Here is a 23,409-nt window from a genome sequence, read left to right on the forward strand (position 1 = left end):
GTGTGTGTGTGTGTGTGTGTGTGTGTGTGTGTGTGTGTGTGTGTGTGAGAACATGGTCAATGCATGGCAGAATGAGAAGCTTGAAGTCAAAGGGAGTGTCAGGAGAGGAGAGAGGTGACACCGAGGGCGGGGTGTCTCCCTAACACACTTATTTACAACTCTAAAGGACTGACTGAGAGGCCGGAGAGACAGGAAAGAATGGCAAAGGAATAAAAGAGGAAAACAGCCTTTATCACTACGCTTAGTTAAAGGAAGGGCTGGTTTTACAGACACACACCCACCCACACACACTCCACTAACTGATAACAGTATCAAGCTTATCTGGCTTTGTAGATGGTATTCTAGGAGCCAGCCAGGCTTATGGTGGCTCGCAAAGGCTTATACAGTAAGGCTGGCAAGCAGCAGCTGATGAAAGATGGGATGCTGTATAGCAAGCAGAGTGGCTGCTGATCCACTCATGAGGCACAGAAAGAGACTGTTTGTAGCGCCACTACAGCAGACTCTCAGCGGCCTTTGTATCCTTGGCTGCATAGTGGGGATGTGCCTCAGGCGGAGCTCTTTTAAAAGCGAAGCATAAAGCAAACTTTCTTTTCTGGGTGAGGCACAGTCCCTATCTAACCGCGCACACAGACACTCACACACTCACTCAAACACAAAACCACACCCACAGAGCAGGGGAAGCAGGCACTTACCTGAGGGAGGCAGGAATGGCTTTTGCACTTACCTCTACTGTGTTGTTGTTGCCGGTTTTATCGTACACATTCTGTTGGCCTGTGGGAATAACAGGTCTATTTGTAAGTCAACAGGCAGATTTAAGCTTCATATTCAGAATGTTATAAACAGAGAAATAGTTCTTCACGCAGGGGACTCATTTGTTTAAGTTCAGCATTTTGGGAATATACTTATTTGGTTTATTTCTGAGAGTGAGATGATAAGATTGACACCGCTCTCATGGAGCTAGCGCCTGGTTCTGTCCAAAGTGGAGGAAACATCTCTAAAGCTAAAGGTTTGTTTCAAGGAAGAGTTTGGGAAATACAGTTATTTGCTTTCTTGGGGAGAGTGAAACGAGAACATCAATACCTCTCTAATGTTTGTCTGGTAAATATAGAGCTGGAGCCAGCATCTTAGCTTAAACAGCTGGCCTAGCTCTGTCCAGAGGCTGCAAAATCCACCTACCAGCACCTCTGAAGCTCACTAATTAACATGTAGCTTGTCAATTTAATCCATACGAAAAAATTCTGTCCGCAAAGAGAAATGCAAGATCTACAATTTAAGGTTTTGCTGGAACTAACTACCATTTTATTAATAAAAATGTGACAATTACATAAACTTTATGCCCTCCGATCATCATCCACTCCTTCTCTCAATTTCTTTTTCAGCATGGTGGGCTTTTTCATGAAACCGTCTTCCATGAAGTTGTCCTATTTTCTACATTGCCTTGAGTAATGTATGCATTGTTATGAGTTATGTATGCAGTGTTGTGCATTTTATGCTGCACGAGCAAAACTAGCACCTGAGGGAGAGCCGTGTCCTGTGTGTGTGTCCACTTGCCCGCCATTGGTGTGTATGCTGTGTGGCTGGATGCCTTGTTGCCTCTCCAATTCCCCTATAACACAAGAAAAGAGATTGAAACCAGCCATATACTCGAAGTGTGTGTTTGTTTTCATTTGAATATGTTGAGGTGTGTGTGCTTCACTTACACTGGATGTGTATCTGCTCCATCTCGTTGACCTCTGTTATAGCCTCTCTGAGCTCCTCTGCAAACTTCCTGAGTTCTTCTCCACTCGGGGAGCAGAAACTCACCAGCTGCTTCTTCTCCGAGGTAAACGGGCTCAGCATCGTGATGCCATGGGCGTAGTCTGACGACAAACCCCATCAATATGTCAAAGAGAAAAAGAAAGCGCCTTCACCATAACTTTGATTGTAAAAAGAAAGGATGCAGGATTGAATACAGTCTTACAGTGCCACCTCTATACAGTGACCTACATCATAAACCTGGACAGGGAAGTGAAAAAAAACATACATTTTCATGTAACTTACAATCTACAAGGTTCCCCACATTTGTGGGGCCCATTACATTTTCAGTTCTTTAACCATAACCGCTGATGACACTGTCCCGACCCCCGGCATCCCACCCTCCGGTTCCTCCCCCAGATTAACACAGTTAGCTCTGTAAGCACTGTTGCCGTTGTCTGCACCATTAGCTGCTAGCCACCGGTTCAGATGTCGCCATGTTGAGAGCTGTGTGGCGGCAATCCCTCACTTGTTATGTATAGTAAATATGTGCAAAGATTAATTTCATTCAACCTTTTGTTCTGAACAGGCTCTGGTTTTAAAAAGTGCTGAGCTGTGACAGATACATTTATGGTTATCGCTATAAACAGATTCTGCATTCACATGCAGATTTTTATTGGTTTAAAATTAGCTTTTAAACTGGCTACTTGTAAAACAATCGTGTTGCACACATCGTTTCTCCGTTACTCCAACTCCAGTCTCACATCTCAAGTTGCTAATCGGACTGTAAACAATGAGCCGCGGACAGAAAAGGAAGTCTTGGCACGGAGATCCGCTGGCTACACCAAAACCTGACAGTTAGCTCAGCCTTTTTCCAGCACTAGGGTGGAACTGTACTGAGAACAAACTGCAGCAGAGTAAAATAGTATCTCACATTCATTGCTGAAGAGGTGAAACTGCATCCCCAGAAGACCCATAGCTTTACAGAAGGTGTAGGAGGCCGAGCTTTTCTTCTTGGGACACAGCTTCAGGATCTACAGTAGGGACACATGACACACAACATGGCGGAATCAACATTATGTCTTATTATGTATGAAATAGCAAGAAATGTGGTTTCAGTTGCATACAGTATAGTAGCGAGTCACTGAATAGAGGTTCCTCACCAGCAGCAGGTCATTGAAGAGGAAGACCTCTCTCTGGAGCTGGGACAGTTTCTGTTTATGAGACTTGTTGGCGTCGGGTACCTCAAACAGACGACAGCAGCACACCAGACGTCTGTGGGGCACAGCGAGGATCTACAGAGGCCAAAGAGATGGAAAAGACAGATAGTACAAACGGACTGCTGTGAAATAATACATGACACAAGAGAAAAGGCGACAGTACAAACAGCTCGCCGAAATGAGAAATACTAATAGTAAAGACTTGCACACAAAGACAAATATTACTCACAGTTTTGAGGCCCAGGATGGACTGCTCCACACGGCTCACATAGGAGACGTGGTCTTCGTTGGAGCGGAGCTCTCTTTGTTGGATCCTCTCATAAATGCCTGCCACCATCTCTCTGGGGATGTCAGCTCCATCATCCACACCTGAGGGAACAATAGTCCAGAAAAAGTAGCAGTGGTCAGTATCAAAGTTAGAAGTACTCTGTAAGCCTCCCGCCGCTCTTCGTTACTGTTGTTATGTCTGTCAAGCATTACATTTTCGCGCGGCACATGCAGTTTACAGTGATAACGGTAACGGATTCAGAAAACAACGGCTCCTTGACCTCAGACAGCCACGTTGATTTTAGAAGCTGTTTTAAATCACCTGCCCACCCTTTGGCGTTAACAGCTGGGGGTTGATTTAGGGACCATCAATAAATTACTGTTTTCATGCTGACTTGCCTTCATGCTGTTTTGTCCATATTAGTGAAAATTATGATTTAAAATATGCTGGTTTTGGTCTGATATAGTATACTTGGTATTTGTTATTAATTTATTTTGCACAAATATTTTAATTTAAAGCAATGGCACTTTTTATCAATAGCGCCATTTATACTATGACCGAAGCGATGCCAAAACTATTAAAATAAACATTCAATTAACATTTATCTTATGAATGTTTTTATTATTCACAGATGTTGATTATAAATGTTCACTGTGCGGATGGGAAGATTAGTAGCAGCCACAGTCGAAGTTGATAGGGATGAAACTGACTGTGTGGGCTCAAATCTTTTTTTTCAAAAGATGTAATTAGTTGTTTTTCATTGAGGGTTTTGCGGCTGAGAAAATGTGCTTTTATCCCAGTATGTGTGCTGTCATTGTGTCCTGGTAGTTGATATAATATCGCTGTGGAGCAGCACACAGACATCCTCACTACATTTTGAAGGAGAAACCTTTTCAGCTCACAAATTAAAACTGAGTTGTACGATATCATATGAAAAAAGACATTTCAATTGATTTTATGTTTTTTTTTTCCATTAACTGAAGGTACAAATAAAAGCTAAACTTCTCTTCTTTAAGTTCTGGTTTAAGTAAATGTATGTATCTGTTCAGCTACTGGACGGAGACCTTGTTTAGAGCCTCAGGTGATGAGATGCCTCTAGAAACCCAAGCTCATATCGTGAAAATCTAATGCTAAGTGAGCCTCAATTAAATGGGTCAATGCCAGAGTCTCTGGAGCAGAGCTCTGAGTTAAGGATATCAGGAATCTCCTCCTGCACAGCTGATGGTTTTCTTGATGGTAGCTAGCGGAGGCAAGCACCCGCCGCCTCTTTGAGTAATTTACTTCACTTCAAGAGGCTGTCACTCAAACGACTGATGGTAAGGTTGATAAGAGAGTGCTTGTTGTAAAACGTTGACTTCCCCTGCCATCTGCTCTCTTTTTTGTCCTCCTTTTCATTCTGGCATATTTCTCCACATGATTTGCAGTAAAAGGTTTGAAATGTGCATGTGTGGTTACTATATATAACCCATGTTAAACTCTCTGCTTATAAACTTGCCATAAATGTTGAAACATGTCTGCCAGTCATTTTATCACCTCTGTCTACAGGTTCAGTTCACACTCCCTGAGATGATTTTTTTCTCTGTCAAACATGCTCATACAAGTATTTCGACACACTAACCTCTTAGGTTGCGTATGAAGTCATCAAGGCCCATTTTGCGCTGGGGTTTGATGTTCGGTGAGTACATGTCAGTGTTGAGGAGGACCACAGCAAAGGCCAGGATGAAGATGGTGTCTGGGTTGTGAAACTGCTGCACCACATCAGGATTACACATACAGTACCTCTGGCTGTGGAGGGGAAATAGGACATCAAAGTTATATATCTTTAGTGGGACACTTCTCTATCAATTACACCTTCGTGAAGCTTTTAATATTTATATGATCTAATATGCTATTAAATTGTATTGCTTAATACTAAGAGGTGTTTCTAATATTTTGTCAAGCCCATTTATAATCAATGAGGGCATACTGAATATTAGCAACATGTCCTAACACCCCTGTATATTCAGGCTCACAGAGCCAATGTTTCAAAACTCAATGATGATCTCCTTGACTTTGTTATTGTGCCCAACTGCAGCCCCTAATCCCAAAATGTCCCCTCAGCCCAAGCTAACAAAATCAAGGAGTGCATCGTTAAGAGAGTTCAGTGCAAATTGATAGGATTATAAAAAGCAGTGGCTATGAAAAGTTGCTTATTCCTGCTGTGAGATGGACGTATTCAGACTGATTTTAAGGCCCATATCTCAACATACTCAATGACAGACTGACTGACTGTAACTTCTATTCAGACGTGAGGAGCACTCTACCATGAGAACATGAGACGGACAGGAGACAGGAGTCATTTGACAAAATGGCACTGCCCTAGGTAAGGTAACACTGCTCAGTCTGCATTGGAGCCAGAGATGCCATATTTGGACTTCCTTTGCTCCATCCCTGCCCACAAGCTTCACAAACTCTCACTTGCAAGCCCTTCTTCCCCCACAGCTCCCTCCCTATCTTTCTTACTGTCACTTACACTTACACAGTGGGCCATTTCAGTGGTGGGAGACTTTTATCTCTGCAGCCAGGCAGGATACAGACATGGAGAGGGCTGCTCTGTTCCAGAGAACTATGTACTTGTCAGAGCATATGCAAGCGAGAGGCCACTTCTGAGACCTGCAACCAGAAAGCCTTTTCCCCGACCCCAAACAAGATCTGAGACCAGAGTACTCATAGGGTATCAATTGACTGCAGCCCAGTTCAGTGGGTGTTTGAGGGAGAATAGATCTTGCTTGGCACAAACACTGCTACATATGCACATACTGTACATAGACACACACAGATGCAGAAACGAGCGTCCTGATTTGCCATCTTGATGTAATTCTGCAGCAAATTCATCAAAGACTGAAAGCAAAGCAAGATCTACTGTGTGAGTGTGTATGTGATACCTAATGGCCATGCGTATGGATGTGTAGTGCATAAGTGAGCAAACAGTTCGAGTGAATAAATAAAGCTGTGGTTAGGCCTGCATGTGTGTTTGTTTGTGCTTCATTCACACATTTTCAAGCAGGGATCTCCGTCTTACGTAACCAGTTTATTTAAACACTAGCTCCTGATCTCTTATCTTTATATCTGCACATGAATGTTGCACGCCAGCTGGCACAAATACCGCTTCGTATAAAAGAACTACTCACGACAAGAGTACAACGCGCTTCAAACAGATGACATAATAACTGTTACATAACAGACATGGCATCGGATGTCTGGCTGTCCTGATAAAAGCCCGCTCTTTTCTGACCTATACTCACAGCTCCCTGCTACAGAGTGTGGTCTCAGATTGCTGATGAATTTGTAATCTGCACCCAGGGGCTTGGCACGTATGATTGAGTGAGTTGTGATTAACTGATGACCTCGGTGGGTGTTCTGATTGGCCCTCAAATTTAGAAGCAGATAGGGGATGTGTCATGACTGCTCCTTTTCCTCTCTCCACTCACCACTTTGTGCCTGTAGTAAGAACCCATTTTCCTTAATAGATAGGGCTGATGATCTATGTTTTACCGTAGACCAAAACCAACAAATCCTTCAAACAAGTATTGCTTATAATCTACAGCCTGCTATACCTAAAACGCATTAATTAGCCACACATTTGCACTGACTGAGTCAATCCCACATAATCCGTCTTGCTGCTATAAATACTCACTAGAGCACAAAATTAGTATTAATCCGCAGCTGAAAATACTCCTTAACATAAATGCTATTTTGTTTATTATTTCTATTTACTATTTAAAAAAAAAATGAAACAATGAATGTTTGCCATGCTAGCCAGTGTCTCTTGCAATGGCAATGTTGATCTGAGTCCCCCATTTTGTCGAGGTTGAAATGTCTTTACTACTGAATTGTTCAGGCATTCATGTCCCCCTCAGGATGAAGTTAATAACTTTGGTGATCCTTTGACTTTTCATATAGTACCATAATCAGAAAATTCAAATTTCCTCAAAAACTGTCCTGACTGTAGACTCTTAATCTTAAAGGTTTAAGTATTCAGTAGGAACCAATGGCCTTGGGGCCAAGTGCCACAGATAGGGAAAGCCAGTTGGGAAGTACTGAGAAAAGGGCTAATAAATGGTTGGCTTTGGCTTTTGTTCATCAAAATGATAATAACAATAATAAAATAATGCAAACATAAAAAGTTAGCAAACCACAAAAATACAAACTCAAAGTCAGCAGCTCAGACAAAGTCCACACATCGTGGATGCAGAAATGTGTTGAAAGACAATTAACATGCAGTCATTTTCTAAGGTAACTTTGAATTATACAAGCAACTTAGTGCAATTCAGAAGGACATCTTGGTTGGTGAGTTTAAAGGGGCAGTGGCTCAACTCATGGTGGTGACATTGCTGATAATCCTCAGGCAAAGAGCAGCACATCAGCAAAGGGAGATTAAATGTATACAACATTGCAACCAATTACTCTGAAACAGAAAACAATGATGGCCATTTTTATTGCATTTTTAGTCTTGGGAGCAATTGTTGGATATTACCAGGACATTTCAAGGGCAGTGTCAGCCAGAGGATAAGAAGACAATTGCAGCTTCTATTTGTCTGGTCACTTCTGTCTGTTCTTGCCTCAAAGACCTTTCAGTCAGAAGGTAAAATTTCATCATAAAAACCTCTTTCTGTCCAGGAGTTTGTTATCGGTAAAGCTGGACAGTCCACTAAAAGGCACAAAGGGAGCCTAGAGAACCTGAAGATTTGGCTAGAAAGCGCCATCCAGGGGAGAAAGTTGTGAAATAGAGCATGTATTTTTGTTTCACTGATTGCCTGCAGGTCAGATCACAGCTATGATTGGCTGACAATCAAACACTGGTCAAAGGTTACAAGGTTACAGGCAATCAGTGTAATTTTTTAATGATACACGGCTTTGGTTTCATCAGAGCCTGCCACAGTGAGCTGGCAGAACTAGTTAAACACTACACAGTCGCCCTATTAGTATGCCATTCTGGATACGTGTGTTACCCCAAGGCTGCGAGATGAGATCAGAAAGCACTTTTCTATTTTATTGTAAAATAAATGAGCTTGGTTACATTTGTTGCATAAGTGGCCAAAGGCAAAAGTTCTATTCATTTCAAAAGGTTCAGAGTGCCCTTACCATCCCCGCTAAGTCATATGATGGACTGTTGTTGTGCTGAACTGTGTTAAAAAAACGAAGCCAGAGCCCATTAGTCAGCGCGGCCTGGTTGTAAGCGAGTTGACAGTCTCACCTAAAGGCTTCGATGAGTCTCTCCACTTTCTGTGCTTCTCCCTGAACACGAACGTGAGCCTGGAACTTTCTGAGGGCTTCGTCGAGCTCCATGCCTGAGAAATCCATCTCATCCACAACACAGCTATTAGGGACGGACAGAGAGAAAAGAGAGAGAGATTTAGTTTAGTTGCAGTGTGTCACTGTAATGAGAAGGTGAGGGAGCGAGTGTGTGCAAGTGTGTGCGTGTGCATCAAACTATGGTTAACCAAGTGCTGATGGCAAATCTTCCTCTTACAGTCATACCTCCATTACAGAACCACTGACCTGGAAGACGCACATAGAGACAACACGTTTGCACATGCACACACTTTGTGCAAACATCAATAGGGAAGACTGGGTCTGATGACAGTGGGAGATAAGAGGGAAGGAAAGAAAGAGATGAGAGGGCGAAATAATGAAATGCAAAGAGCAAGGGGGCAAGAGAGAGGTACATGAAAGGCTGAGGGCTGGCTGAAGCAATGGAAGAAGTGCGTGTGCATTTACGTGTACATGCGTGTTTGTGTCCATGTATGTGTGTCTATGTGTCTGAGAGAAAGAAAGCTAGGGTGTGCGCTTGTGTGTGTGCGTTCAGTGCAGTGACCTATTTCTACAGTCTCTGCAACAACCTCAGCAAAAAGCCTCTCTATCGTGGATCTGTGTCTACACTGGTTGGATTCAAAAAGGGTGAGTGTGAAGGCATTAAGTAAAAGCATGTTTTCATGGATGTGTTGCATTTATGCATGCAAGTGCTGCATGACAAGTGAGTGTGTGTGTGTGTGTGTGTGTGTGTGTGTGTGTGTGTGTGTGTGTGCGTGTGTGTGTAGGTGTGTGTGTTTATATCTGGTTAGGTTCCAACAGCTAGTTCTATTTTAGATATTTTAGAATACCTGAATCCATTAAAGTCAGAGTCAAAGTCTCATATTTAATCTTTTATGTCCTCTCTTTTTTTAGTGGTAAAGAGCAACATACAAAACATCCATTCAAGATCATTTATGACTCTGGTACAGACTTAGATACAGTTGAAAGCTCCATAACTGCTATCAAATGGACCTTGGGGTGGGATTTTTATCTGAATTGCTGTTTCCAAGGTCCTGAAGGAAATTTGATCAAGTCATGGATGAGAAGTCCTAGAGGTGCTCAGAATAATTTAAAGTTTGAACATCTCTAAAATAATGGTAATGAAGCAAAGTCAACTTGCTAATGAGGACCATGTCATGCGGTGGAAACCTCTAGAACAGCTATAAATGGACCTTGAGTTGAGATTGTTATGTCAAGTACGGGGCGTCATTTAGTTAGGAAGCATATTAAGTTTCCGACTTTGAAAAAAAGTAATTAATTATACAAGAACTACACATGTTAATAAATAATAGATAAAGGTACAAAAATCAATCAAATCTGTTAAATAAATTGATTTTGGTCCAGATGCTAAGCAGCTCTTTTGTAAGGTAAGTGGTCAAATAGAGAACAGCAGAGGGGTCTTCATGATAAACTACAGGGTGTCACAACCTGACAACTCAAAATTGGTTCTTAATAAAGCAGCACTCCACCAATTTTACACTTTAAGATCAGTTTAATTGTAATGAGGACTACCACTGGCTTGTATAAGGACTTCTGTGGCTCTGGAGGAGCTTTCTAAAGTCTGAGAGAATAATCTCGGCGTGGGCTTGGAAAATATGAAATCATAATAGAAATCCTGCGTTTCAAACTAGAAGTGTGGAGTTTGAATGAAGTGGGCGTGTGAAGTCCAGAAGTCCATGAGATACAGTTGAAAGAGTTAAGATTATTTTATAAAACCTGAATAGATGCAATAGGGAGTTCAACGGGATTTGAATTTGATGACAGGACTCATTACATAAAACCCAATCACGTATGTGTCTGTGTGTGATGTGTACGTGAATACATAATCACGACTCACTCAAGGACATCTCTGTTGAATTGCAGTTTGCTGTTCCCCAAGAACTCTCCAATCATCTGTCTGCTCAGGCCCTTCCTCTGCAGCAGGAAGTGAGCCACTCCAATGGCTGTGTCCGGGACGAAACCACGCGTGATCAGGAAGTGGGTGCCTCTCTCTGGGTTCCTAACCGCAGATAGCCAGCAGCAAAAAAAGCAGATAGTATAAAGAGTTAAACAGCGTGTGTGCAATGTATTTGTGCGTTCAAGCAGATAGGTGAGTGGGCCTGAGTGATAAAGAAAATGTGTAACACAGCATACAAGTGTATGTGTGTGTGTGTGTGTGTGTCTGCATGTGTGTGTGCGTGTGTGTAAGAGGAAGCAGAAAGAGAAAGAGGGAAAAGAAGGATGCAGTCAAGCGCAAGAGCTGCTCTGGACTTCTGGATCAGACCCACTGTCACTGATGCATATGAGTTAATTTACTTTCATTTGTATTAACTAATAATAAGTGCAGGCCAACCGTGGGCTCTATTTTTAGAAACTGAGAGGCTCTCACATTGTCCATGACCTCCTTGACTGCCTCTCCTCTTCAACCACATTTGCCCTATCTCTCTCTTTCTCTCTTCGTCCCTCGCCCTCATCTCTAACTCTTGTTTTTTCGTTGACGTCACAAGATGGCACTGAACACGCAGCTCCTCCCAACAATCACAAACACTAATGAGCAGCTGCTTAGAGCAGTTTTGCAGGGCTTTTGGAAATTTGTTATACACAAACAGAAATAAGTGTACTTTGAACCCTGAGCCAGAGGGTGCAGAAATATTTCACACACAATATTTTGTGTCAGTGTGTGCGTGTTGCCGGCCTACTCACACATTGAAGAGGTTGAGTCCTATACGGTAGAGGCGTTTGCGGTGTGTGTCTGTGGATAGAGTTGGCGAGCGGCAGGAGGCTGGATCCTGGCAGCGGTCCCTGGGCAGAGAGACGACCAGGGCCTGCAGGGCCTCTGGGCTCGGCCCCCCAGGGATCTGCTGAGGATGAGTGTAGTGGTACTGCTGGTACTGGGTGTAAATCTGAGCAGGTTGCTGGTTAGACTGGGCCGAGGTGGAGATAGAGGTGGAGGTAGAAGTGGATGTGGACCCCAGTCTGTCTGAGCCGCACTCCCCCTCCATTCCTCCTCCTCCTAGAGCTGGCAATGCTGAGCCCCTCCTGGATCCTGGATCAGCCATTTCCAGCTCCTCACTGGGTGGAGGTGCAGGAAACTCTGGCTCCTCTGCTAACTGGCAATCTCCACCTCCAGCCATTCCACTCACAGAAGTCGTCCTGCTGCCCGACTCTCCCCCGCCCGCATTGCCCAAGGAGGTGGTGGTTGTGGTGGTGGCGGTAGAGATGGTGTAGGAGCTATTGCTGTCGATATGAACAGTGACATCCCTGAAGGCCATGAGCAGCGAGCTGGCACTGCGGGGCAGACAAGCACTCTCAGCAGCTGCACGAAGGGCCCCGGGGTCCATCAGTAGCCCCTTCCCGTCTCCACCTTCCGACAAGCTCCAACCATGAAGGGCATCATCAATTGACTGGGCCAAGGAATGAAGCTGCAAATATGATCATAGAAAAAAATGTATAATTTGTGACTATTTGTAAAACTAGTAAAAGTAAACGGTGATAGTTGGCTACCGAGAAGACCATTCATAGACAGATTTAGATGAAACTACCTATCAAGCCATTGGGTCCAGTGAATGTAGTGCAGTCTAAGCACATACATGTAGATATAAGGCCGGGTCAAACTGCTGAGTCTTGGGGCGGTAGGATTGGACAAATTTAAATTATGACCTGACATTGGCCCTCAACAAAACGTCAAGGGACCACCAAAGATCGACCCTCTGGGCAACATGAATGTCTGAACACAATTTCATGGCAATCCATCAAATAGTTGAAGGGTTCTCTGTTGATCTTCCCGCGGTATGTAGTAAGGATAGCAAACTTTTTTTGTTGAGATAGTTCAGCCTGGACCACAATCGTGGGCCAAATGACTGACATTTGACATTCCTAATGCAATCATGCCAGCCTGCTTGGCTGACAAACTATAATGAAAGCTTATTTATTGATTTATTTTCTTTGGATCATTCTGCATCCCTACATAATTCCACTGTTGGAAGCTGTATCATGAAAAAAAAAACACCAACCTGTTCAGAGAAGCAGTCTTCCAGCTGTGTCAGTGTTTGTCCAGGGGGTTGAGGTGGGGCTTGGGCAGGAGGGGGGCCAGCTGCTGGAGCAGACGCAGGAGAAGGGGGCAGAGAGGTGGAGCGACACGGGGGAGGAGGAGGAGTTTTGGAGCGTAAGGGAATCTGTCCTCCTCCAGGATGCAGACTGTAACTGTGTCTCTGGGCTGCGTTTCTGTTTCGGCCTGAAGGGCTCGGATGGCGCAAGGAGATCCGGCGGGGCAACTTGCTCTCCGACAGAGAGTTACGGATCTTCTGGAAGTTTTTGCTGAGCTGGTACTGACGGAAGGCCGTCTGGATACGACGGGCTGCCCGCCTCGCTATGAGATGGCCTCCATATTTCTGCTCCAACTCATCTATCTGGGGATAGGAGGAGAGAGTTAGGGGTATTGAGTTTAAATATCAATCATGTTTACAAGGTTGTGAAACTCACTGAAGACACATGCAGGACTCATTGCAAAGCACACAGCCGCCACTGACAAATATGTATTCATCCACCAGCAGGCAAATATCATGATGCCATTTTGTGCCCATGTCTACAAAAGATCAAACGAATTTGAGCATTGCCTGAGTCACGAGTCAACACACTCACACCTCTCTTCTTAGAAGTATCCTTCTTACTTATCTGTCCACTCTTTTAAAGCCTCTGAGGGTTTATGGCCTCAGAGCCAAAGTAAACATCATCTATCATCATTCAGCTGCTAATAATGGCTGAAGGGCCATGGGAAGGAGGATGGATGGGCTGTGACAAAGGTGATTTTGAGAAAATGAATAGAAAAGTAAACACCCGCACAAGCCTATTTCTGTTCCGTTTGTTGGCAGAGCAGCTCAGCCCAAAATCTCAGCTTCTTCCAGAATTTTTTTCCTATATTTCCAGCAAAAGTGAGACGAAGGAGGGGGAGTCAGAGGCGAGGGAAGAAGAGACAGAGAGGGAGAAAAAGGAGGACAGCCACACATGTGCCAGTGTCTGTGTGTGCGTGTGTGTGTCTGCCCACACAAGCATGTCCACAAAATGTGCATGTGCACACATGCACATACAGAGACACACACACACACACTCGCACAGCAGCAGCAGCAGTAGCAACAGCAGACCCTTCAGCAATTTGGTATGAGAAATAAAGACATCTCCAGCCGCCAGAAGCAGTTATCAGCTGTTACCATGACAACCTAGCATATTTCGCGTCGCTGTCGCTGTGACAGTTGAATTGCTGGTGTTTTTTTGTTTTTTTAATGTCAACAACACAACAGCCAGAAATAGATCGGAATGGTAATCTTCTTTGTCTCGCAAAGTGAAATGATCATCCTTCACACACATCCTCGCGTTAAAGCAGGTAGTAGGAGTCACAATCACTTGTGCTTACGGGTCAGATACACACACACTTGAAGAAAAGAAAATACCTGTTTGTTCTTATTCTCAAGGCTGATCTCGTACTCGCTCGGCCCCTCTCTTTTGGTCCCCTCCACTTCCTGTCCACCACCAGAGGATGTTCCATCCTCCAGGCTCAGCATCTGTCCACTGCCACGGAAATAAGAACAGAAAGCTATTAGTCCTCCCTGCTGACCTTCAGATCTCTGCCGTCGTTGCAGCGGCAGGTCATTAGCTAAGCAGTGTTTGAGGAGCTTCATGAGGGAAGCGGCAGGCGCAGAGTGATGTGTGGCTGAGGTGGCTTGGGGTGAAGGTGAGGTTTATGTGTCAAGTGCTGTTTGGTCAGATTTGTGGCTCCAATGCAGGTTGCAGGAGTAAAATTCTGGACATAAGACCAGGAATAAAATATCTTTATTATGAGTTCTGAGACCAAAATCATCACCTCCTTCACTATTTTACTATTTCCAACCCTTTTCTGCTTGTGACTCCTCGTCACAGGTTGCATGTCTATAAATTATGAGCAGTTCAGTCAAAGACTTAACTTCACTTAAATAATAAATCAATTCATTTTTTGAGGTTTGTCTGAGGAGGTGAAACTGTGTAGTATTTCACAAGGAAACTAAACACATTTTGGAGTAAAAATAAACATTGTTATGTGTGGCAGAAATTTGTTTTCTACTTGTGTGATCTTCTTGGCTGAACATATAGGTCCATCTTGAGACTGAACCACTTGAGTGCATCACACTCTCCCAACAAGCTTAATTTATAGAGCAATGCTTTGATGTCACAGAGATCTATGTTAGACATCGTCAGCTTCACAACGCCAAAATGGTGCGCTGCACTCTTGGCAAATGCAAATATAATCAGCGCACTAACAACGTTTTTCACGGAAATCAGAACGGATTTTGTGTACGAGACTCCAGAAGCGGATGTGTTTCCATGGCAATGACATACTTTGGATGAAAATTTCAGAGGAAGTTGTGATGAAAAGTATAACTTTCTGAGTCTCCTACATAGAAACAAGATTACTATTTTTCATTTATATAACGAAAGTTATATAGTTTTCTATGTGCTGCTGAAAGGGTTACAGTAGCATAATCAAGTCAAGTGACAGCAATATAAGAGATTAAAAAAACACTGGAAGAAATGCAAGACAATCATATCCCCAAAGTCAAATATGACTGATTTATTCTCCTATTTTTTCTGCCAAACAGATTTAACTCATAAACAATCATTTACACAATATATCAGCAGTTGGAAGCGAAAGCAAAACAAAGATACATTTGAATTCAGCCTGAATCTGACTCAGAACTCAACAGAGTCGACATAGAGGCTGTCTCTCAGTGCGTCCCACCCTCTTCTTAATCCCAAGTCCTGTCCACAGATGCAGACATTTTCTTTTTCACGACAGCATTGTCAAAATTTCGTGAAAGCATGTAAGGCTTATACCTAAGCAAATTACTGCCATGACAAAGCAGAAAATGTTCCTTTTTACCCAAGGTTTGTTGAGGACAACTTAAGCTCCGTTCATTTTGGTAAAACTTGGAGAAAATAAGGTGTCTTGTGGCCAACATCTCTGGCATCAAACCACCTCGAAAAGATACAAAACACTGCCATTCAGCACTTTTTATACAGCCAAACTGGCCTGATGCAAGCATAGAGTATGATCATACCCTAAGAGGTTTTATAACGGTGTGCAATTATGAGTGTGAGTGTGCAGGATGTTGTCTGCTTGTGCAATCTTTCTTCCACCCAGATAATGCTTACCGTTATAATTTTTACACGAAAGGGACTATAGTGCTAGACACAACTGGGGAGACTAAAAGGCCTGCTCATGGTTAAATAATGAGCTTATCACTAAAGCTCTTCTTTGTTTTCTTTGACTGCTGTTAAAGCAAATATTCTGCGTTCCCCTGCCAAAAGTCAGAGATAGGGCCAGAGAAGCTTGGTCATATCTTTAAATGAGATAAAGTTAGAGAAAAAAAAGAGAGAGGAAAAAAGGGGAAGAGAGTGGAACCGGTGGCTGAGATAGAAACAGAAAGAGAGCGAAAGATATAGACAGAGACACTATGTTGGTGTGTGCATGCTGAAGGCTGTCTCTATCAAAAACTCTATTAAAACGCTGCCATGCCCCAGCATCAGAATACATTAGAGTACATTAGAATACATTAGAGGATTTTAAAGCAAGAGTTGAGCTATTAATGCATCTGGACAGCAAAAGCCTCCATAATGATATGGCAGCTATACTCTCTCTCTCTCTCTCTCTCTCTCTCTCTCTCTTTCACACACACACGCACACACACACACACACACACACACACACACACACACACACATGCTCACATACATAGCAGCAACAAGCAAACTAAGCACACACTCCCACTCTGACTGCATGTGTGACGTCATAATGGAAGATAAATGAACATCTGTCAAATCGCATCTCTCAAGGTCCTTCAGAGATTTATAGTCCTGTACAGCCAGGCAAGAAACACACACACACACACACACACACACACACACACACACACACACAGGAGAGAAAAGGCACGGCAGGTTAGACTAGAGGCGGATCTCGTGACATCTCTTGGGAGGTTTGCGTGCTCTGATGGATTCAGTGGATGACAGTTAGGGTGAAGAGGTGGTGCGAGTTTGCAGCCACCAGGCACACACGACTTCATGTGATGATAATAATGAGCTAGGGCTCGTCTACATCTCATCATCTCAGGAGGGTGTCCACTGCTGCTGTGCCATTAGCTCATCCAATCAGGAGTATGTGGGTGTAGATGATGATAGTTAAGTCATCAAATCAGAGAAAAGAGAGGGATTCCAGACAGACAGATGGTGATATTACTAAAAACAGAGTGAGAGAGAGACTCGATAAGGACGGATGAGACCGAAATAAACAGACAGATAAATAACGAGTAGTGATGCATACTGAAACAAACAACACAAGGTGGAAGATATAACAGCAGATGAAGAGACAGAATAAGTAGACATTACTGGGAAAAACTGGATTTAGAAGTACACAGGATTTAACCATGGGAGAAATTCCAGAGGAGGGGGGCAAAACATTCAATTCAGTCAATCATTGAGAAACATGACAAAATCAGCTTTCGAGCGTTTTACAGCTGAGCTTTGCTCATCCAACCATCACCAAGTGAAACGGCATGCCTTCACACACACACACACACGCACACACCACGCACACAAAACAAATATGAACATATACAACAAACCCCCCCCCCCCCCCCCCCCCCCCGTCTCTCTGTCTCTCTCTCTCTCTCTCCCCCTATATGTGAATCACCCTTGCGGCTGTAAGATCTATAGGTTTGTTACAGAGCATTTAACTCTCTCACTGTAACTCCAGGCGTCACACGTCCATAAATACCCCAATTCACACTTGCATACACTTCTGTGCACATACTAACGAGCAAGATTAAAAGCCTGGGTGTGAACATTACTCAGTTAGATGACACACATGTACATGCAGTACATGTCTCTGTATACAGAGACAGGGAGTTTTCAATGGTTGAAAGAGCATACTGTTGGAGCAAAACCTGAAGAGACAAATAGTGGCCTAAAAGTGTCTGTGTGATTGGCGTGTGACTCGGTCTTACCTGGATGAGCCAGTGGTGGCAGCCTCTGGACGTTCAGGGGCGGGGCAGCAAAACTGATGCAGCACGTTCTCGCTCCTGAAGGGCAGACGAGAGAGGAGGATAGGTAAGCAAAGGGGGGAGGAAAGAGGATAAGCAGACAGAATTGGAAGGACAGCATGTCATTCGGTTATTATTGGCTGTTGCTGGATGTTTGCCTTGTTTCCATATTCCTCCTTATGTTCATTCTTAGTCCAACATCCCAAAAGACACTGAAAAAGCTCCCTTTATACTCTTCTGGATTATTTCCATGGGTTCTGTTTACACTTTGGCACTGGTCCTGTGGTAAATACCCTATGTATGTCAATTCAAGGCTGAGGACGCTTAGATTGAGTGTGAGTATATGTTTGTGTATCCGGATGTGCTTGTCTATGCCTCCTCCCATCCAATTAATAAGATCTGTAGTGATTTAGCAGAATTCCCAATCTGGACAGATGGTTACTCCAGCTCTGTTTCCTGCACTGTCTCTTCTTAAGTTCCCCTCTCTCATTTCGCCCTCATACATTTTGCATTTACATTCATATTTTAAGCATCTTGCTGGTTCTCTTATCTGGAGCAATTTAGAGTGAAAAAAAAGAAAGAAAGAAAACAAGACACGTCATCACCTTCCACCACCAGGGAAATGAAAATAAGAATATTCCTGAATTTTAAAAAAAGCAAAGCATTTAGCATATCTTTTGTTTAGGAGGTGTGGGTGTGAGTGTGGGTCACATTGGGTCAGTTCACAATGAGCTGAAAGCATTCAGTTGACAGTGAATTTTCTCTTCTTCTGTCTTCTGACCTGAGCTCAGCTCAGCATATTGCTCGCGACACAGACCCACAGTGACAGGCAGTCAGAGTCTGTGCGAGGCTCGGGGTGACAGTCCAAGCTATAAAAAGCTGCTTTTTCACAGCAACTTCCACAGACTTAAAGGGAAGCTGATGTTTTAAAAAAAATACACCTCTGATCAACACTCCTCACAGTTGGTTTTCTATGAATAATACTGTTCCATCTGTGCAACGGCTCTCACGCCGCACATACAGACACACATAAAAACATACTGTACATCCTTGAATCATCTGTTCTCCTTTTAGCAGCACTGCTGCTCTGGCTCTTGATCCTGGTCTTAGAACTTTGAGAGCCTCCTTTTTCCCAAGTGAGGTCTTGAGTGCAGTACCTGCCTTTTTGGACTTAATTTATTATTATATATCGATTCATTATTCTTGCGAAATTTACAGCACTTCTCTCAAGCTTTTGCCTTCTTTTACGGGCTCACAGGGGTTTCAGAAATCTTTAAAAACCACATTTTATTACTCAGTTACTTTTTCAATTTTACTTTTTAGTCTTTTGATCCGCATAAAGATTTCTCTTGTATGAGAATAATTCATTTAAGTAATTTAAACTATTTGTTGAGTTAATGCATTTCTTTAATAATATCCTCTCTATAATATAGGTACAAACTAATTTAACCTATAAATCTATGAGTATAAATGTGCAGGAGTTCACCTCCTCTGCGTTGTAGGTTTTGGGGATCAAACGGGGGTCAAAGTGTTATCTGATACGCACTTGACAGAGAAGGGAGATCAAACAAAAAACTGTTTTATCAAAATGTAAAAGCAATGAACTTGCAGAGCCAATTCTTGTTCACCATCAGTATAACAGCTGAATTATTTTGCCAGCCTGATATGAAACAGTTCAGCCCTGAGGAAGAGGCCAGGCTGCTTGGGTCCCTGAGCGCTCGCACACACGCACACATGCGTACACACAAACACACGCACACACGCGTACACACAAACACACACACTCAACGGGTCCGTCCATCTGTCTGAACGAGACACACACATAACGGTCGTACGCCTCCAACACAGCTTACAAAGAGAACAGGTGAATATTTCAACAGTACATGCCTCCTGCTGTAAGGCCATGTTCTCTCTCTCTCTCTCTCTCTCTCTCTCTCTGAGCCCCATCCTCCCTCACACCATCCCTCTCCTCTGTCCTGCTTTGTAAGAGTACTTTAAACGCAATGCTTTTTCATCCGCCAGCATCCAGTAGAGAGTGTAAGGAAGAGGAGGGTTGACATGAAACAAGATCAGCTCCATTTGGAGTCAGAACGTTGCCAGTACATTGTGTGCACCTTCCCCTGTGCCACAGGATGCCCCAGCGTGTCCTGTTGTCCAACATATCTATTTGTCCGCCAGCAAGATAGATAAACTGAGGAGACAGCTACCCCAAATGCACCCTTTATATCATCTCTGGTTCTGTCTCTTCTTGTACCTGTCTCGCTCTCTGTGTACTGAAACCCCTCCCTGTCCTATTCTCTTACCCCCCTCCCTACCTCCTTCCCTTTCACTGGTCTACTCCAATGTCAGCCTCCTGTCAAGCTCCTTCCTCTAGACACCTCAAGGGCTCCATCAAAGACAACGACTGAACATGCATCCCTCTCTCTTTCTAGCTCTCTTCTGCCTTTCTCTCTCCTGAGAATGGCTGATTACTGTTCGCTCCATGGGCTAAGTGGGGCAGATAGGAAGCTCAGCTGGAGAGAGACAGAGAATGAGTGGAGGAGAGGATCCTGTCTCTCGACCCGTAGAACTCAAACACGTGCACTGACAAAGATGACAATAATGCAATGCACACAAACACACTCACAGCCAACCATATGCAGCCCACAAGTGATTTATCTGCAGGTCAAAGAAAACTAGTCTCTCTATAGAGTTAAACAACAATTCAGATAAATATATACAGTTAAATGTACGATGTGTAAAAGAAAGTGTGCACCCACACATGCATCTACACAGACATACCTTCCCCCCATACACAAACACAAGGTTTGTAACATATAAACATGCTGAGACACATAAGTCACTGGCAACAGGAAAAGAAGAGGACAGATCTGATCTCCAGTCAGCTGCAGAGAGGATGCAGGAGGCAATGACAGGAAGGTGAATCCTCTAAATGCAAGTGAAAGCCTGAGCTCCCCCTCACTTGCAAGCAAAATTACAAATTAGGTGTTAACCTACTGGTCTTAAAATCAATGGGCAGGTGAAGATGCAAGGTTGCATTCAAGGACACACAATCAGCAACTGCAGGAAAAAGAAGGCTATTTTATAAACCACTCCCCCACTCTGCTGCCGGATCAACTGGTGGATGGCTCTGCTGTGTTCTCCCTCCAGCTTTTGTAATAACAATTAATTTCCTCCCCATAAACTAATTTAAAATAAGAACCAGTGGTGTTACACTGATTCCTGTCAAATAGTAACAAAGTTGCAGCAGGGTAAGCTCTCTAGAGAGTACAACTCAGGTTCCAGGCAAAGAGAGAGCAACAGGCACACGCAAGCACACACCTCAAGAGCAGGTAATGTAATGTGTGGCAGCAGGTGAATCATTCACTGTAGGATCAATATCAACAACTGTTTTTTTTTCATCTGCATGTATCGCCTTCTGCACTCTTCTTCTCCTCTCAACTCCTCCTCTGTTCTGAGTTGCTCCCATCAGTGGGGGTGGAGTCCCAGAGAGACCAATCAGGACTCCTGCTGGGAAACAACTTATGAACTGAACATACACGCGCGCACACAGATCGAGAAAAAGAGAGAAATATGGATTTTCTCTCATTAGGTGATGTGCTGATGTACTATGAGGCTCTGGTGCCAAGCAGAGGGGGTGCTGGTGTGTGTGTGTGTGTGTGTGTGTGCACGTGTGCCTCATCTAACACAGCAACATCAGAGACCCAGAGGTCCCGTGAGAGTTCACAGATCCCGTGCAGTAATTAATAGAGAAACCAGCAGCGCCGTGGACAGCGACTCGCGGTGTCTCATCATCGCAAGTGAGGCTGCTCCTGTGTCAAGCTGACAGTGACCGTTGTGCAGAGCCGATGTTTCCAGCACACACACACACGCGCCCACACACGCACACATGCATAGGCCTACTACAGCTGTTTGTTACGTAATGATTCAGTATTCGTGATCCAGCTTCTCATTTAAATAATCCACCCCTTTCTCTTCTGGCAGAGCCCTTGTACGTGTCCTCCTTCACATACAACTGAAATTTGAAAATGTGCAAGCTCCTTCTTCATTAGCCTAATTAAACGCCTCTCAATCTGCAGTAGCCTACACGCAAATGCGCGCATGCACGCTGGAAATTATACAGTTTTAGAAGGATGCTACTCAAAAAACTGAGGGATACAAGACAGGCTAAGGAAATTGATTTATGCTATAGGTCGAAACTGTAGTAGATGCAGGAGGTTTTTAAATATATATAAATACCATAACTTTCTGAATAGCCTGCCACAGCCTATTATCTCAATTGGACTATTTTAGGACAGACACACACAAATACAAACAGCAATATTCTCTACTCACTCCGATTGCCTTGACAGGGCCAGGGATCGACAAAGGGTTGTGGGGGTCATCGGAACTAAAGAGCGGCAGCTTTGGAAACTTCCGCAGTTTTCTGGGTCACTGTCAATCGGGGAAACCGTGGATAGGTCAGCCGGGACCAGCTGCATGTCCCCCGGGTCCATAGGTTGGGGAGGCGACGGCGGGACCTTCGGAGTAACCTCGGCTTGTGCTGGCGCGTGGTCTGGCAGAGACCCCTCACTGGTAATAAGCTGAGGGTCCTGAGGGTGGTGGTGTTGATGAAAGCAGCTGGGGTCGGGGTGGTGGTGATAGTGGTGATGGTAAGGATGCTGCTGTTGTACCCTGACGTCCCGCAGGTGCCTGTTCTCGCCGATGAGCTCGTCCACCCGCCGGTCCAGCTCCTCTATCCGTGAACGCTGGGTCTGGATAAGACTCTGCTGGTTCTGGACGATGGTGGTAAGCTCCCGCAGGTACAGAATCGCCTGCACCGGATTTTCCAGTAGGCTGGAGCTCATCATCATACCCAAGACAGAAGGAGGGAAGAGAAGCAGAAGAAAACAGAAGCTGGACTGACGGATGGAGGACAGAGGAGATGCAAAATATCCGTGAGTGCGGGTGAGAAGGTGAGATGTCCTTCCGCTCTCCTCTCCTTGATTCTGCTCAGCTGTGGATGAAGCTGCACCGACCGAGCTAGCCACCGCTTCTCCGGTCGTTTCCCTCCCTCCCTCGATCTCTCTCTTTTTCTCTCTCCCACTGCACTGAGTGGTGCTGATGAGAGGAGCCAGATCCAGATGTGACAGGAGGGAGGAGGGGAGAAGAGGCGCTGGCAGACGGATGCGTCATTACGCACATGCACGAGAACGCTACAGAGCAAGCACGCACCCTACAGGCTGGTCAAGGAAGCTCAACATCTGAGCCACTCTCCTGTTCCTGGTGAAGGCTACTGCACATAAAATCGGAAGGTGCATTTTTTTTGTGACCAACTTTTTCAATTAATTTTCCACGCCATCCTCACAATAAGGTAAAACATGCACAAATTATAGCTTGCATGTAAAAGAAAGAGAGAGAGGGGGGGGGGAGGAGTCAAGGCATATCATAATGTTGCACATAGATGCCAAATTATACTTGCCCATCCACATATTAGTACATATATATATTTTACACAATGGATATCACCAGATCAGCGGCTGTTTTGATGGCATTTAATGTTTCTCTTTTATATTTGTTTACAGATGCAATTGACAGTACTAAGACTAATACATTATGGAAGAAAGATATGCATTGATTAATAAATAACAGTAGGCATGTGTGGGGGTATCCATCTTGTGGTAAGGATTTTGTTTTGGCTGCAGTTAAGCAAAAATAAAGAAACTGATGATTTAATAAATTAAGAGAAGAATCGTCGACCAGCAATACCATGTTTGGGAGGCACGGTATCTGAAACCCAATTATATCGGGTACCATGTCAATAACT

At 44.0% G+C, this 23,409-nt stretch overlaps 1 protein-coding gene across 4 annotated transcripts in view; it reads right to left on the bottom strand.

Annotated features, from left to right (window-relative positions):
• The window catches only part of iqsec3b (IQ motif and Sec7 domain ArfGEF 3b), a 25,874-nt gene extending 3,123 nt beyond the window's left edge, over positions 1-22,751 (bottom strand). For 2 of the 4 annotated variants that reach the window (XM_031860895.1, XM_031860904.1), the window contains exons 1-14: positions 21,939-22,751; positions 17,568-17,642; positions 13,983-14,100; positions 12,549-12,944; positions 11,239-11,957; positions 10,394-10,555; positions 8,459-8,581; positions 4,841-5,007; positions 3,184-3,323; positions 2,898-3,029; positions 2,669-2,768; positions 1,701-1,859; positions 1,514-1,606; positions 725-771 (exon numbers count right to left, since the gene is read on the bottom strand). In XM_031860895.1, coding sequence (XP_031716755.1) covers positions 725-771; positions 1,514-1,606; positions 1,701-1,859; positions 2,669-2,768; positions 2,898-3,029; positions 3,184-3,323; positions 4,841-5,007; positions 8,459-8,581; positions 10,394-10,555; positions 11,239-11,957; positions 12,549-12,944; positions 13,983-14,100; positions 17,568-17,642; positions 21,939-22,456 — 2,949 coding nt within the window. In that variant the 5' untranslated portion in view covers positions 22,457-22,751. The remainder of the gene's footprint in view (positions 1-724; positions 772-1,513; positions 1,607-1,700; positions 1,860-2,668; positions 2,769-2,897; positions 3,030-3,183; positions 3,324-4,840; positions 5,008-8,458; positions 8,582-10,393; positions 10,556-11,238; positions 11,958-12,548; positions 12,945-13,982; positions 14,101-17,567; positions 17,643-21,938) is intronic. The other 2 variants (XM_031860921.1, XM_031860912.1) reach the window with 1 other exon arrangement.
• Between the last annotated feature and the right edge of the window lie 658 nt (positions 22,752-23,409).

Source organism: Anarrhichthys ocellatus, unplaced genomic scaffold, assembly GCF_004355925.1.
Source record: "Anarrhichthys ocellatus isolate YVR2014 unplaced genomic scaffold, GSC_Weel_1.0 scaffold2, whole genome shotgun sequence".
Lineage (NCBI taxonomy): Eukaryota > Metazoa > Chordata > Actinopteri > Perciformes > Anarhichadidae > Anarrhichthys > Anarrhichthys ocellatus.